This window comes from Caretta caretta, chromosome 4, assembly GCF_965140235.1.
Source record: "Caretta caretta isolate rCarCar2 chromosome 4, rCarCar1.hap1, whole genome shotgun sequence".
NCBI lineage: Eukaryota > Metazoa > Chordata > Testudines > Cheloniidae > Caretta > Caretta caretta.
Window position 1 is genome coordinate 110,716,450 of NC_134209.1, and position 15,603 is coordinate 110,732,052.

The following is a 15,603-nucleotide window of genomic DNA, read 5'->3' on the forward strand; positions in this document are numbered from 1 at the left end:
TCATCCGAGCTTATGCTCAAATAAATGTGTTAGTCTCTAACGTGCCACAAGTACTCCTTTTCTTTTTGTAGTAAAAGAGATTACCTCATCTGCCTTGTCTTGCTAATATCCTGAGAACAACACAGCTACAACACCACTGTATAGTCACATTTGAAAATTTAGGTGATAAAGTATTGTATTCTTGGAGAAGTTGCATGTTGACAATGGGAGTTACTGAAGTGTAGATTCTGTCTTAAGTCTTTACCTGATATATGTTCATGCTTATTCTTTTTCATTCCCTTCCCTTATGGAAATATCTACAGTTAAAATAGGAAATCTCTCTCCCTCCCCACCTCCCCCCCCAAAAAAACCCCCACCTTCATGCCAATCACTGTCTAATAGGGTTAGAAAAAACTTCCCCTCTGTCCTAGAATTGTCTAGGATAGTGATTCTAGCGCTTATCTCTCAATCGTCTAATATAGACCATTGCCAAAGACAGAATACCAGGTTAGATGGACTGCTGGTCTGATCTGTCATGATATTTTCTATGCAACACAGTAGCTTAGTCAAAAGTACTGGAGCACCTTCATGGGCATATATGTGAGGACAGTGGGGAAGCTGCAGTGTTCCAGGAACCTGCTGCACTTGTCTAATTTCCTTTTCCTTTTCCTTAGATGAAAGGATTGACTGGATTAATACAATGCTCAGTGCCTTGAAATCACAGTCCAATACCTCTCAAACTCGACCTGCTGTCACTCCTGAGAAAAGTGGATACCTTGAACTAAAAGGATACAAAGCCAAAATCTTTACTTTACTTCTGGGGAACAATGTGTGGCTCTGCAAAAATGAAAAGGTAAATTTTGTCATACATTTTTGTGAAATAATGCTTGTAAAAATGATTAAACTAGTGAGTTAGAAAATTATGCCACTTTTAGATGGTCACATTTTAGCTCTTTGTTATCACGCTTCATTGTTGTCATTATAAAAGGGCTTTTAAAAGCAAAATGTGTGTCACCACCTCCATTGTACAACAGGGAAAAACAAACTAGTGATAAGCTCCAGATATCTTTATAGGTCTGTGGGAGAGATGGGATTAATTTAATATATTGCTTACAAGATACACATGTAGATTAATCATAAAGACTGAGGATGTATTGTATACAATGGCTTAGTTATTCGGACTTTAAAACAGTACAGTATGAATAGTATGTACTTTTGATTATCTGTAGTATTTAAATAGTCTCTCTGCTAAATTTTAAAGAAATGTCTGTATTTTAAGAAGTTTGACTTCATCAATGTTGCTCATGGTGCACTACAAAATATTAAATAAACAATATAAAATAACAGAGTACTAACTTGACACTTTAATTCTGTTCATAAAATCCAGTGATAATCCACAAATATTTCCTAGCATAATATTAGTAAGGAAAAATGGAGTTCCCGTGTCACACAGAGCTCTTGCTAGCTGGAATTGTTAGGAAAGTCCCAAGGGGAAGGGGGAAACACAGACAAACAGGTTTTTGTTGTTGTTGTTGTTTTGGCTTTTTTCCCTTTCTCCCTTCAGCTCCCCCTAATGTCAGGGTGATGCCTTTTGTACTGTCGCAGTCTCTTTTGTAATCTTTCAATCCCTCCACCCCCGCCCTTTCACCTTGGGAATGCATGGTAACCCAGACATGGTGTCAGAGCAAGCCTCGTATGCAAAGACTTGAGAGCGATCCAATACCTGCTCTTCTACCAGTTAAAATCTGTTTTTCCACTCAAGCTTCCATGTTTCAAATGGGAATTGGGACATTCAATAAGGTTGGTCAGTCTGTAATGTACCCTCATTGCCTTCAATTTGCCTTCTCCTCTGTGAAGCTACCTAGGTTTGTGCTGGGACCTATCACGTGTTTGGGATTAGGTCCCACCATTCTTTCCCAGGATATGGCTGCCCACTGAGGGTTGAGAAGGAATTTCCTTCTCTAGACGCATGTGCAGCGCTTGAGGGGGTGTGTATGTAAGGAGGTCTGAGACTCACCAGGTGCATTTTGTGTGGTTGTCTCTCAAAACTAATTGATTTGGGCACAAATTGTGGTCCAGTTCATTTGTTTTTACCATTTCCTTACTAGGCTTATCCCAGTGCTAAACCATGTTGTAGCTACCACTCATTATCTCAGCCACATCTTATTTTTAATTTGGTATTTATTTTCACTAGAGGGAAGGTTTGTCCTAAAGGGTGCACTGAAGAGAAAACAGTCTTGTTAGCTGGCCTGTGGGGCATTTAGGGCCTCGATCATGATTCAGTCATGACCACAGTAGCTAGTTAGGTGCCTGTAACTTGATACGTTTATTTAAAAAAAGGTTAAGGCCAGTGGTCTTTTAAATACAAAAAGTCTACCAAGAAGCAATGGAAATGTATTTCATCTTGATTGTCTTCATTTCACCCAGCAGAAAAGATATTTTTAGGTCCCAATCCTGCAACTTTTTTTATATCCATGATCTTCAGGGTGGTTCCATGTGGGTATGGGATTTGCCTGAATGAAACAAGTTGCAGGACTGGGGTTTCTCATGAGTCTACAAAGGTAATAGTCCAAGCAATGTCTTTAGCTAAAGCTGTAACACCAGCTGTTGAGAAACTATATTTTTTCATACTCCAGTTTTCAGTCAAATACATACACTTTTGTAGCACTTTGCCCACTATACCTACTGTATTGTCACCAACGTAATATCCTGTTTTGTTATCCAGATAGTGTTGGGGGCACGTCTTTCCGAGTGAGTGGCACTGGTGTTCTACGAGCCTCTTCCCTCAAGCTTTTAAGTGAAAAGTGAGGATAAGCCATCACTATATTGAAATGAGGAACAAATGGAAGTTTAGAGCCATCAGCATGTATACCTCCAGGATAAGCTGTTAAGCAGTTTTCAAAATGCTTGTGACTGTAGCTCTGCCTTTTATTTGGAACCGAGTTGTTTTTAGTAAAGAAACACAGCCAACTTTTTAAAAAGTATCTAACTTTCAAGCACAAATACATTTACAAAGGCAAAGTGTACAAATTTGAGGCTAGACTTTGACAATTGTGCAGCCCCCACAATTTGGGTCAGATTTTTGAAAGTGTTCAGGACTCAGTGGCTCACACTGAGAACAGTGGAAGCTCTTGGTTGCTGAGCTCTTTTGAAAATCTGGTCCAAGGTGTTGTAACCTGTTTGCATCTGCTGTTGATTATGCCAGCAGCACTGGAGTCCTGGTTTGATCCCCCTTCTACAACTTGTTTTTCAGTAGTTTTCTATTAAGGATAGGAGAATATACAAAGCCCCCAGACTCTCTGTTAAATTTATGTAGAATATTGAGAATGTATTTTCAGAAAACATTTTTCTCCCCATTATTTTTGATTCATGCGCTAGCTCCGTGGTTCTCAAAGCTGGTCCGCTGCTTGTTCAGGGAAAGCCCCTGGTGCGCCAGATCGGTTTGTTTACCTGCTGCGTCTGCAGGTTCGGCCGATTTGTGGCTCCCACTGGCCACGGTTCGCCACTCCAGGCCAATGGGCCGTGCAGGAAGCAGCGCAGGCCAAGGGACATGCTGGCCGCCCTTCCTTCACTTACTTATTCAATCTTTTCTTTTTCTTTTCTTTTTCTTTTCTTTCTTCCCATCAGCCACAAGTCATTTGAAATAGTGTGAAAACAAGTTGTTGTGCTGTTTCTTATATTTTTCAGTGGCAAGACAGTTTCCTCTCTGGCATCACAGGGAAGGAAATTGTTTTAAGGAATGGAGAGAGAGAGGGGATTTCATGAATATAGTGCATCATATATAAGAATAAGGAAAATAAACAACTTAACTAGAAGAAGTTTAAATGGTGTGGATGGAACATGGCTATCTTCATCTTGAATTCCTTGGTGTCACAAGCTGACTCAATCCTCCTCTGACAGGACACCAATCTGCTGAGTTGGATCTAAATGCTGGATTCCATGTGCTTCTAAGCCCCGGAATCTGGGTAATGATTTGTCACTGTTCCTAGCTCTGGGTCTCTCAGGCATAATCCCAGGTGCAGACCCTGCATTTGACAACCTTGGGCAGTGAACCCCCCCACAGCCTATCCACCTTAGAACCAGTACAACAATTTGCCTTAGTCCCAAGTTGCTTATACAGACTCTGAGTTCCGTATCACTTTGGGTGCTCTGAGCTTTGCAATTAAAGCTTTCAGGGACTCTGGGACAGAAAAGCAAAGAATACTGGCCTAGCAAGGGAACTGCTCCACCCCAGTAACTCTCTCTTAAACAGCACTAAAACATACAGATTGTTGAAAAGCAACAAACAGTCCTGTATACTCTCCCCCTGACCCCTCCTGTGAGTCTTGGATTTCATCAGTGTCCATAGTCACTAGGCAGCCATTCCTGCCTTTTTGCTCCTTAGCCTGCTGTGCTTGCATGTGGTGGTGAATGGAAGCTTCTCTCTTTTAAAAACAGTCTCTGTCCCCCTTTTGCCCATGTGCTTCAGCCCAGTGGTTCTGGGCACTTACTCCCTCCCCCAGTTGGCTTCTGTGTAGAGTCATTACAAGTTATTGGCCTTACTGATAGCAAACCTGTTGCTCCAGTAGGAGAGTGTCATTGAACACTGTGGTTGCGTCATAGCTTCTCAGCTATAGTCTTTCTTCCACTAGGCATCAAGCCCCTGCTGCAACATGGACGCTCTAATCCACAAAGGAAGCTGCAATATGAAGTAGAGCCCCTGAAACCAAATGGGATTTACAAAACAAAATGACACAGTTTAACACAGAAGCAAATGTCCTCAATCTGTTACGTGCATGCTAGTATTCATGAGTCCAGAATTAGGAAAAAGCTTGGGAAATATGCAGTGCAAAAACAGGATGGGCATATGGCCCATTTCAGTCATTTTAGTTATTAAGAATTTGATGTGAAGGAAGTCTTTTGTAGTTGCTTTGAAAGACTGTCCCTCTACTCTAATTTTTCTTTGCTATTTGGAAATCACGAAGGACGGCTTCCCTTTTTAAACGTACTACTTTTTTCTTTTTTTGTACTTCTTCCTTTACAGGTAATCCTTCCATTCTGATTCAATTTGAAGTTCAAACCCAAGTGATTCTGATTACTTTTCTTGCAGCATTTAATTGAAGAGGAAAATGAATAATACAGCTTTGAAACCAGTAGAGTGCTCTAGTGTTCTAAAAATCTCTCTCTTTTGAAAGAGACCGTATTTTACCCAGTAATTACCAGGCAAATACGCTCAGGGGTGTCCTCGTATCCTAGTCATATTGGAATTCACATCCATACTAGAACTACACCCACAGTGACTTACAGGGGTTTATTATAACTGCAGAGCTAAAAGAAGCTATTTAGACATCTTACTATCTTGAAATGAGAGTAGATCTCATTGATTTATTGATCTCTATTAAACTTGATAGAGAAAAGTCCAGTGGCACTTTACAGGATTTTTCCTTGTTTTTAAAAGTAGAGAACAGTCTGAGCCAAAATGCCGGATCCTAACATAGCCATCATGAACTTTGTGAACTTCAGACTGAGATCAGAACTTCATTTCTCAGGTCTATTTCTAGTTAAAAAGTGATTGGTTTAGCTGGAGCTTCTGGCAGTGATATACTGCTACTATGAAACCATCAGTTTCTTAGACTGCGTATGTAGTGTGGATTTCTTAAACTTCCTGAGTGGAGCAAAAGTGAAAAATAGAACATACAGAATCAATTTACTCAGCCCATAACTTACTGAAATTTCCATTTCTATTTTAAAACCATTCATGCACAAATTGGTGTTGTGCTTGATGCTTTAGGATGGCTTAAATCCGTGTTTGTAATGTCAGTCTCCTGTAAGTTGTAGTGCTGGTAACCCGATTGCTTGACTAGAATTTTGCTTTTTTACTCAGTTCTGACACATCCATTAGAGACACAAAGTTGGTGAGGTATTCTCTTTTATTGGACCAACTTCTGTTGGTGATAGAGACAAGCTTTTGAGCTTACACCAAGCTCTTCATACTCCCATTAATTATCTAGTAACCATTTTTTTAAGATTGGTGGTGCTGTTGTTGAACTGATGGGAAAGCAACAGGGAAAAAAGATGATCCTTTTCCTGAAATGCCTTAAAGACTAGGCCATTTGAGTTTCCATCAGATAAGAGTTAGTCTACTTTGAGGAAGATCTTTGGAATTTTATTTATTTAAACTACTATGAACTGAATCACTGAATGATTTAAGGGATGTGGGATTTAAGGGATTTAATCACTGAATGATTTAAGGGATGTGGTGTTTTTATCTTTTGAACTTCTATACATGATCCTTTGATTGATTGTAACTGCTGGCTCTTTAGTGCCATGTATTTTATATGGTAAGATGCTGTTCCAGTTGATAACTTACCGTATATAATTCTTATGCCTTATTTTCTACAGTGGATGTTTCGTCCAATATCCAAACTTCATGCTAAATAAATAAAGCACTCTCAGGGCTTGTGAAGGGGATAGTTAAGATATACAGCATACTAACAATAAAGGGAGCACCATACTGTGCTTTCTCAGCAATAATCCAGGGCTCTTGCTAGTAAACTGCTACGGCAACGTTCTTGAACTTTATCAGCTCAAACTGAACGATTGCCTCATGAACCACTGCTGTGCTACCACTATTACTTATATTAAATGTCTCTCTTAATATTTTGCTCATAATGTAGTGCTTTCTCTAGCATTCATCACTTGTGTGTTTTATCCTTTAGCTTGCGTAGCCAGTTGTACTTTATAATTCTGGAGAATGTAAAGTAAAAGTGGCTATAGATTTTTTTTATTTTTTTTTATTTTAACCTAAAGAATGCAATGATTAGCTAATTAATTATAGTCATGATGATGCCTTTTTGCCTTTTGATATTTTATCCTATAATCAACCCTTTTAAGGATCACAGGATCATCCATTATTTAATGCCATTGCGTAATTAGAGCATTACAACTTTAAGCGTAGAGCTCAGGATATTTTAAATAAGGATTGTTCTTCAGTGGCTGTGGCTCAGTACTGATGAGATTGTGGCAAAATAGGTTCTATTGTCTTTAATTTGACCTAAACAGCCATGAGAGGTGCTTCCAAATGGTGAGATGGAAATAGTTGCACCATGGTGGTGAATTCATGATTGAGATAAAAATACACCCTGAGGAAAAAGTCAGGAAAGGGGAGTAGTTGAAAGCTACTCTGGCACATCTTTCCCTGTTCAGTTAGTATAACTGGCAGAAACATATGCAAAGTTTTTAATGCCACTTGAAGCAGCATTACATTTGTGTGAGCGCACACATGAAGAGAGGGAGAAACCAGTGGTAGCCAGCCATACTGCTGGTGCAGAGAATAGCACAGACCACAGAGGCATGAGAGTCAGACTACCCAATATTTTTTCACATATTGGTGTCGCTATGCTTCTGTAAGGGAAAAAAAAAAACTAGTACCTAGGAGAGGTCACAATTTTAGCTGTGTTTTATTCTCTTCTGCATGTCTTCATATGCAAAGGGATGTTATGGCTCTTAGTAAGGACAGTAACTTACCCTGATGAGAACATAAGAATGGCCTTACTGGGTCAGACCAAAGGTCCATCTAGCCCAGTATCCTGTCTTCCGACAGTGGCCAATGCCAAGTGCCTGTTAGGTAGGTTACATCTGTGGTATACATTTTTAACTCTAATTCTGATAAATTGCTTTTCTGGCTAATCTGTCATCTTTCCATTGTTTTCCAAACTTCTGATTTCCCCTCTTCCTCTTAAAATTAATTGAGTAAAGGGACAAATATTGTAATATATGGCCCGCCTACTTGCTTAGTCCATTTTCACTATTGGCATCTATTAATAATGTCCAATACACCAGCCTTTCAAATATTATATCAGGATGATCTTAAAAAGAAATTGTGTGTGTTTATAGCTGGCACTAGCAACCAACCATGAATGGAAAAAACTTACAGAAATAAATTGTATGAAACCTGAATGGCTTCACTGGAGTTCTTGCTGCTAAATGCTAATGTTAAATTAGCACAAACTCTATTGTTGAGTATTCGTTATACTATTCATTTTCTTTCTTAGGTCCATACCAAGGTATAGAACATGAGAAATATTTCTCATACATGCAGGGGGAACGCTACTGGAATTTAGAGGGAGAAAAAATAAAAGGTTAATAGGGTACATCTTTGCCACAAAACCAGAAGATGTTATCACAACACAGTTCTGTATAACTCTTTGGTGCTAGCTATTCAAGTGTTTTAGTTGTACAGTTCTGTCATCTGCAGATTTATAGATACTAGTGCATGGAGATTTACTTAAAAATTAACCCTAATAGGCCTTGTGCTGTTTCTGTATTAAATGCTTGCCCTTCTGATTGTGAAGGCTTGAGGCTCTACAAAGTTCCTGTATGCACAATGCAGCCTGAATGGAGTTTTGTAGGATGTGTGTGTGTGTGGTGGGGGAAGGCGGCGGATTTGCAACTGACTTCAGTGGGGCCAGGAATTCATGCCTAGATTCTAGGTCAGCTCAGCATTTGAAATGACAAGACCCTGCTGTGCAAAATATATTGCCTGTTCCTTGACTGTGTTTACAGACTGCATCTGTCAAGTCTTCCTGATACTGAAGAATTTCTTTCCAGTTCTCTATCATTGTAACACTTTTTTTTTTTTTGTAAACCTCTCCCTGCCAGTTGCTACAAAATGCTGTTGCTGGGATTCTGAATACCAGTCATATAACTCTAATTCTGGCTCAGCATCTCCACTTGCAAGATAATCTCTTTAAGGTGATCTTTTTGATCTATAAAACCTTCAGTTTTGGTCTAGCTTGTCTGTCTAACATGGTGATCTGTTCTACCCCAAGCCCTAAAAGAGGTCATGATCATAATCTTTTGTATAGTACCTAACTGTGACACGCAGGAGAGTTGCTTTGTTTAACTCATTCTGTTTGGTATCCAGAGATATCAGGGTGATGCCACCATTTGTCTCTAAATCAAAACAGAAGACTTTATCATTTGGCTGTTGCTGACAGCAACTTGGCATTGTAGACTATTAGTTTATTAAATCACTCTGTTGTGTAAAGTACCATGAACTATGTTGGCATAAATACTGAACGGTATATTTTCAAAACAATGTCAAGTGCATTAAAATTGTTTACCTACCCACGTTAATAAATATTAAGGTGTGTGGTACAGCTAGGCCAGGGAGCAGTGGGAGAGTGGTCAAGGGGAGATATATAAGCCCTAGGCTAATTAAGGCATTGTTCCCTGTAGACTAGGGAAGGTTACTACAGCTGAATTGGAGCACCTGTAGCCAATTGAGGCCCTGTCAGGAACCTAATACACCCCCCCACCGTCCTTCCTCCCCCAGCATCAAGGACTGAGGGTAACCCTACACAAGGGGGAAGAGGGTAAGAAACCCGCAGGGGTTGAGAGGGGCTGGGGCTTAGAGTGAGGAGCAAACCCAGAACCCTTCCCTGCTTCCCTCCTCCACCACCTTTCCAGGTCCCTACCGGGGCTCTCTATGCCCCAGGGGCAAGGGGTGGCATTCTAGCCCCCTGCCAAGAAAAGCGTGGGACCCACCATACCAACATTGGCCACTTTGTGTCAGGTGGTAAATTTGAAAAGTTGCAAAATGCAAAAGCTACACTTCCATTTACTACATTAAACAGTTAGTATTAATGCTCTTAAAGGAATCTGTGAGATTAAAAAATACCACATACTGTATGCACCGAAGCAGGGTTAACATTGGCAACTTCTCTTGTCTTTTCGAAAATTCAAAGCAAATTTTTGATTCCCATCCTCCTTTGTGAAAGCAGATCGGGAGAAAGAGTTGAGAAGTGAAAGGAAGTAGGAGACAGGTAGAATGGTTATGCTTTGAAGGGGTCACAGTTCTGTAGCTTATCCTGGGTTCTCCAAATCTTTCCTGTGTCCCTATTCATAAAATGACAAGTCAGGGAGCTCCATGAAATTAGTAGCAGATAAATGTAGAACCAAAAAAAAAAAAAAATACTACTTCATTTAATGTTTAATTAGATTGTTCAATTCCAATTACCAACTAGCTTCCCACAGTAGATTTTGGAAAAAATGTCTTGCTAGTTTGATATTTATAAATGTTTTAATATTTAAAAATAAAGGGACTACCATCTCATACTTCAGGAGTAAGCTTATTTATATGTACTGCATATATATATTTTCCATTGGATATTTTATCTTATTTGTCCTCAGCAGGAAATTAATGAGTTCAATTTTCAATTTCCCCATGTCTGATTTTTTTTTATTTTTAATTGGGTAAACTATTATACTCATATACCTCATTTGACTTGGGTTGAAATGAGTTGATGATGTGTAATTAATATCCTTTGGCGATTTTAAGGAAAGCAGTCACAAAAATATTGGTCCATCAACTGCAGCACAATTGATTCAGTTCAGTAATGCTGCATTAATTTAAGGTCCAGTCCTGAAGTTTTGAGGTTGGCCTGTTTCAGCATTGGACCCATATTTTATTTTTGGATTTTTTTTTCACTGCAAATTCTTGATATTAGGTGTTCTAATATGGAAGTTATTCATTTCCTTCCACTTTTTGGTCAAACTTTATTGTTAAGACAACAATAACTTCGAAATTTTAAAAATCACTTCCACTATGAAAATAATATGTTTATTCTAAGAGCAAATAATTGTGCTTTTATGAACCCATGGAAAATAGAATATATAGGAGGGAAACGGTGACATTTTACTAAAATTATATGAACCCATAATGTGCTGGGTATAAATCAAAACTTTATATTATGTGGTAAAGCAATAAATAGCTTAATGGTAAATCACTTAGATTTGAGAAACTTGCATTATGCTTTACTCTTTTATATGTAATCTCATAAACTATCAGAGAGCAGTTCGGATGAAAAGTGCGAACCAACATATTTTCCAATCTTTTTGAAGAATCACAATATACTTTTAATATAATAATTGGTCTGTTATCTAACTTGATTCTCAGAAGGGCTATCCAGTGTACTTAGATCAAAAATCTTCAGGGTAATGGATTCCCCTTTTAAAATCATTTTGAGTTCAAAGAGGCCTCTCTAGAGGTTCAGGAGACTTATAAGGCCATAGAAGTTCTCTGTTTAGTGTGTCTTGGTGCGGCCACTTTACTAGAGCCCTAGTCCCTTCCTGGGCTGGACTGGAGAAGAATATGTAGATAAACTTTGCAAAGCTACCTTTTGGTATTCCCTGCAGTCTTTTATGGTACACGCTATCAGCTATGCATCTGTGGACGGAGCCCTCGGTCACTGAATACTTAAAAGAGGGTTTATTAGACGCTGTCTTTTCAGAAATTCCCTTTTCCCCACTCACTCTTCTAGTTCAACCTGGACTGAGCTAAAGAATGCCAATAGCTGCTAATATAGCTGAACCGCTTGCTAATCGTGACCAAAATAAAAAAATAATATCCCTGTAGGGGAGAAAATACCAAAGAAGCCCAACACTATAGCCTTTAATTTCAGAAAGGGGAACTACACAAAAATGAGGAAGCTAGTTAAACAGAAATTAAAAGGTACAGTCCCCAAAGTGAAATCCCTGCAAACTGCATAGAAACTGTTAAAAACCACAATAATAGAGGCTCAAATTACACCCCAATTTAACGTACACGCCAATTTAAAACAAACAAACAAAAACATAATAGAGGACCAAGAAAGTGCCACCGTGGCTAACCAACAAAGTAAAAGAACCAGTTAGAGGCAAAAAGACATCCTTTAAAAATTAGAAATTAAATCCTATAGAGGAAAATTAGAAAGGAGAATAAACTCTCACAAGTCAAGTGTAAAAGTATAATTAGACAGGCGAGAAAAGAAATTTGAAGAGCAATTAGTCAAAGACTCAAAAAGAAACAGCAATTTTTTATTTTTTGTTAAGTACCTCAGAAGCAGGAAGCCTGCTAAACAGTCACTGGTGCCACTGCTCCAGGAGCACTCAAGGACGATAAGGCCATTGCGGACAAACTAAATGAATTCTTTGCATCAGTCTTCATGGCTGATGATGTGAGAGATTTTCCCAAACCTGAGCCATTCTTTTTAGGTGACAAATCTGAGGAACTGTCCCAGTTTGAGAGGTCATTAGAGGTGGTTTTGGAACAAACTGATTAATTAAACAGTAAAAGTCCTTAGGACCAGATGGTATTCACCCAAGAGCTCTGAAGGAACTCTGAAGCACCTGGTATTGGCCGTTCTTGGAAGACAGGATATGGGGCTAGATTGACCATTGGTCTGACCCAGTATGGCCATTCTTATGTTCTTATTAGTTTTCCTAACTCCCTTCCTGTTGTTTTGGCAAAGACTCAGGCTTTGACAAAATAGTAGTTTATATGTAGAGATACCTTTTAAGATCTGAGGGATTCAAACTGGAGGAGTCAAAGAGGGAGAGGTAGAGATTGGGAAGTTTGTGCAGTGTTTTGTCTTCATCTTGTCAGTGAGTAAAGCAAAGGAACCCCGTATTTGTGCTGTCTTATCAGCTAATTTGTTTTCTATGGTTTGGTTAAGTGGGGATTATAATTTTCCTGTTTTGAAGGTGGTCTTAGTTTTTCAGTATTTCCTCTGTCTATGATGCTGAACTAAAATGTGTGGGAACTTTATCTCTGGTCTGGAGATTAATTTAATGCTGGTGAAGAGTCCCAGCAGCAAGTCTGAAATATTTGAAAGAAATACTTTTTGAAAAGGAAGGAAACTTCTATTATCTCATTTAACTGTCCAGATAGTTGTGTTTATTGTCTAAGCCAGTTTTCATCTTCCCATTGTCTCTGACTTGTTTTTAACTTCTTCATTGTGGCAAAGAATAGCATTTGATTTGTCTTCCACCTTACAGATTATGCAATACCCGAACAGTCTTCCTCTCTTTCTGAAGAGGAACTCTGTGCACCACTTCTGCTTGCTACACTACAGGAAATAAAATTGAACTATGAGTTTGCTGACATAGAGAAAACATAAAAATTATTCATGTAAAGCTATTGTTACCCATCAAGTAGGCAAATACACGTAAAAAAGGAAGATAATTTGCCATATTTTATGATTTGATGAGAATATTAAAATGTAGGCAGACATAATTTCCACCATATATTTCAGAGGAGATCAATCTTGGTCATTATATCTGAGGCTATTGACTATGGCATAAAAACACAAGGATACAAAAAAGATGTCTCTTCTTCTGTAGCCCGGACATAGGACCCTGAAATCAGCATTGCTAGTTTTGGTTAATAATCCTCTTTGCTGGAAGAGGTCCAGGTGCGTGCATGCACAAAATACGTTCCATTAGTAAATGAGATTTCAAAAGCACCTGCACTTAGCAAGGTTTTCTGAAATCGCATGTGTGATGTGATACGCTAGTGGTTTATGTCTGCTGGAAAGCGTTTTGAAAAAAATGTAAGACTCAAACCACCAACATCTCAGCAATAGTTCCCCCCCTGCCCCCAGAGTATTTTTTTGACCTCTGTGGGCATTCCCTACTTTCATCGAACTACATTCAAAAACTCCATCTAAAGTGCAACTTTTCATTTTTTGATTCTTACAACAGGTCTGTGGTTTTTTTTTTTTTTAATTTGGAGAGGTTTTAAAGCCCTGTCAAACGGGGTATCCTAGACCCAATTCTTAATTAAACAGTCACTAGTGCACTTCTATAATAAGGCTTGTTTGTTGCTGACCTGCACACTTCCATGAAAATATATATACTTTTTATCTTTAATCCTATTTGGATAGTACTTGCCATTAAAAGTAGGTCAATAAAAAGATGTATGTAGATGCGATGTGCATGAAAAGAAAAGTTCAAACTCAGTACTGTTACTTATTTTTATGCCTACTTTGTAAATATTTGGAATCTCATATACTATTTGGAGATAAATAAAACTTGGGGAAATCCACTCAATTGAGAAGTGTTGCCAGCCCGTTTAATGAAGGAAAAAAATATCCATTTTTTATTTGTGAACTATGAAACTAATACATTTTCTTCTTGCCAAAGCAAAAGAAAAAATGATTTGACTATAGAATTACTTTTATGTGTAGAAAATGGGTACTAAATTTTTTTAAACCTCTCTGCCTTTAAGAAATAAGTAAAAGCACTGTGCTTTCTAAACAAAATTCCAACTCACTGGGGTGACTATTTTTGGTACAAATAGTTTTTGGCTTATTGGTTTAACAATTCAATAATTTATTGTGGAAGCAGGAACTCTACCTTCCTTTGGGCCTATCACTGAGTCTTGCATTACATCCAACAACTGCCATGGAAGGAGTTCTAGAGAGGAGGGGCACTAGCTTTGCATGATCCACAGTCTAGATCTGTTAGGGTACGTCTACACAGCACAAAACAAAACAAAAAACTGAGGCAGTAAGTAGTCTCAGAGACTGCATCAACTGACTCAGGCTCATGGGACTCGGGCTATGGGGCTAAATATAGGAGGGTAAACATTCCTGCTTGGGCTGGGAGCTGGGCTCTGAAACCCACCCCATCGCTAAGTTTTAGAATTCAGTCTCTAACCCAAGCAGGAATGTCTGGTTTGCTATATTTAGCTCTTCAGCATAAGTCCCGTGAGCCTGAGTCAGTTGACCCAGGCTCTTAGACTAGTTGCTATGGGTGTTTTGTTTTATTTGTTTTTCTCCCTGTAGATGTACCCCAGGCACTTACTCAGTGCTTTCACTGACTTCTCTAGCAGTTTTGCTTGAGCAAGGCAGGCAAAATAAAATCCTTTAAAACTTCAGCAACAAAACATTACTACACACATATCAGAACTTAGAAAATCATGTTAGAGCTTGATAACTTTTAAAAGTGGTCTCAAGAAAACTGGCTTGATAAATATGGATGCAGAATTCTGGGTTCGATCTTAGCTTCTGTTCTCAAGAAGTCCAGATGACTACTTGAAATTTTAATAGTAACAATTATATTTGTAAATTCCCTTGCACGCCAAGGAGTTCAGGATACTGAACACTACAAGATGGAAACTATATGTGACATAAAAATAATCAAGAAACAGATGGAAGAGCCTTAATACAAGGTAAAACTAAAGGCAGAGATAATAAATGAATTTCCAGATATTAGTTAAGTGTTAAAGAGTGGTCATAATAAAATCGCTCTTTGGGGGGAAAATATTTAAAGTGGAGTGTGAGGAGCTGAGATGGATGTTAAATAGGAGCAAGTTCCCCATCATAAGACCTGTGTTAGCTATCTGTGACCTGATACATGATGACGAGATTTCTTACACAGTGGATGGTGTCAGAGTGAACACCCTTTGGGCTGAGCCAAATGTTGAATGTCTTGAATATATCCTGGGCTTTCTCTGTTAAAGGCTTTTTATATTTTTATTTTTAAACATAAAAATTTTGTTTAACTTGCTGGATCATCTTAATATCATTTCATGGCTCTACAGGCAGCCAAATGGAAAGAACACAGGACAGGCATAATATGATCACAGTAGCTCATGCCTATTAGCTAATGTGTTGCTGAATTCAGAACATGCCACATGGTGTGAGGAAGCCCGGCTGGAAGGGAATTACAGTAATTGTACAAATTGGAATTGTTCATCTGCGCCAATGTTTCTGTCATGCAGGGTGCCACAAGGATATATGTGGTCGTGTCTGTCCTCCCCCCCCCCACCCCCCTCCGGTTCACCATTTATGTAAAACTGGGTTTGGTCTGCGGTGTCAT

General features: G+C 38.7%; 1 protein-coding gene across 4 annotated transcripts in view; it reads left to right on the forward strand.

Moving 5' to 3' along the window:
* ARAP2 (ArfGAP with RhoGAP domain, ankyrin repeat and PH domain 2) overlaps positions 1-15,603 on the forward strand; it is a 199,352-nt gene that overhangs the window by 60,175 nt on the left and 123,574 nt on the right. For all 4 annotated transcript variants that reach the window (XM_075127981.1, XM_048848599.2, XM_048848598.2 and 1 more), the window contains exon 9: positions 654-832. In XM_075127981.1, coding sequence (XP_074984082.1) covers positions 654-832 — 179 coding nt within the window. The remainder of the gene's footprint in view (positions 1-653; positions 833-15,603) is intronic.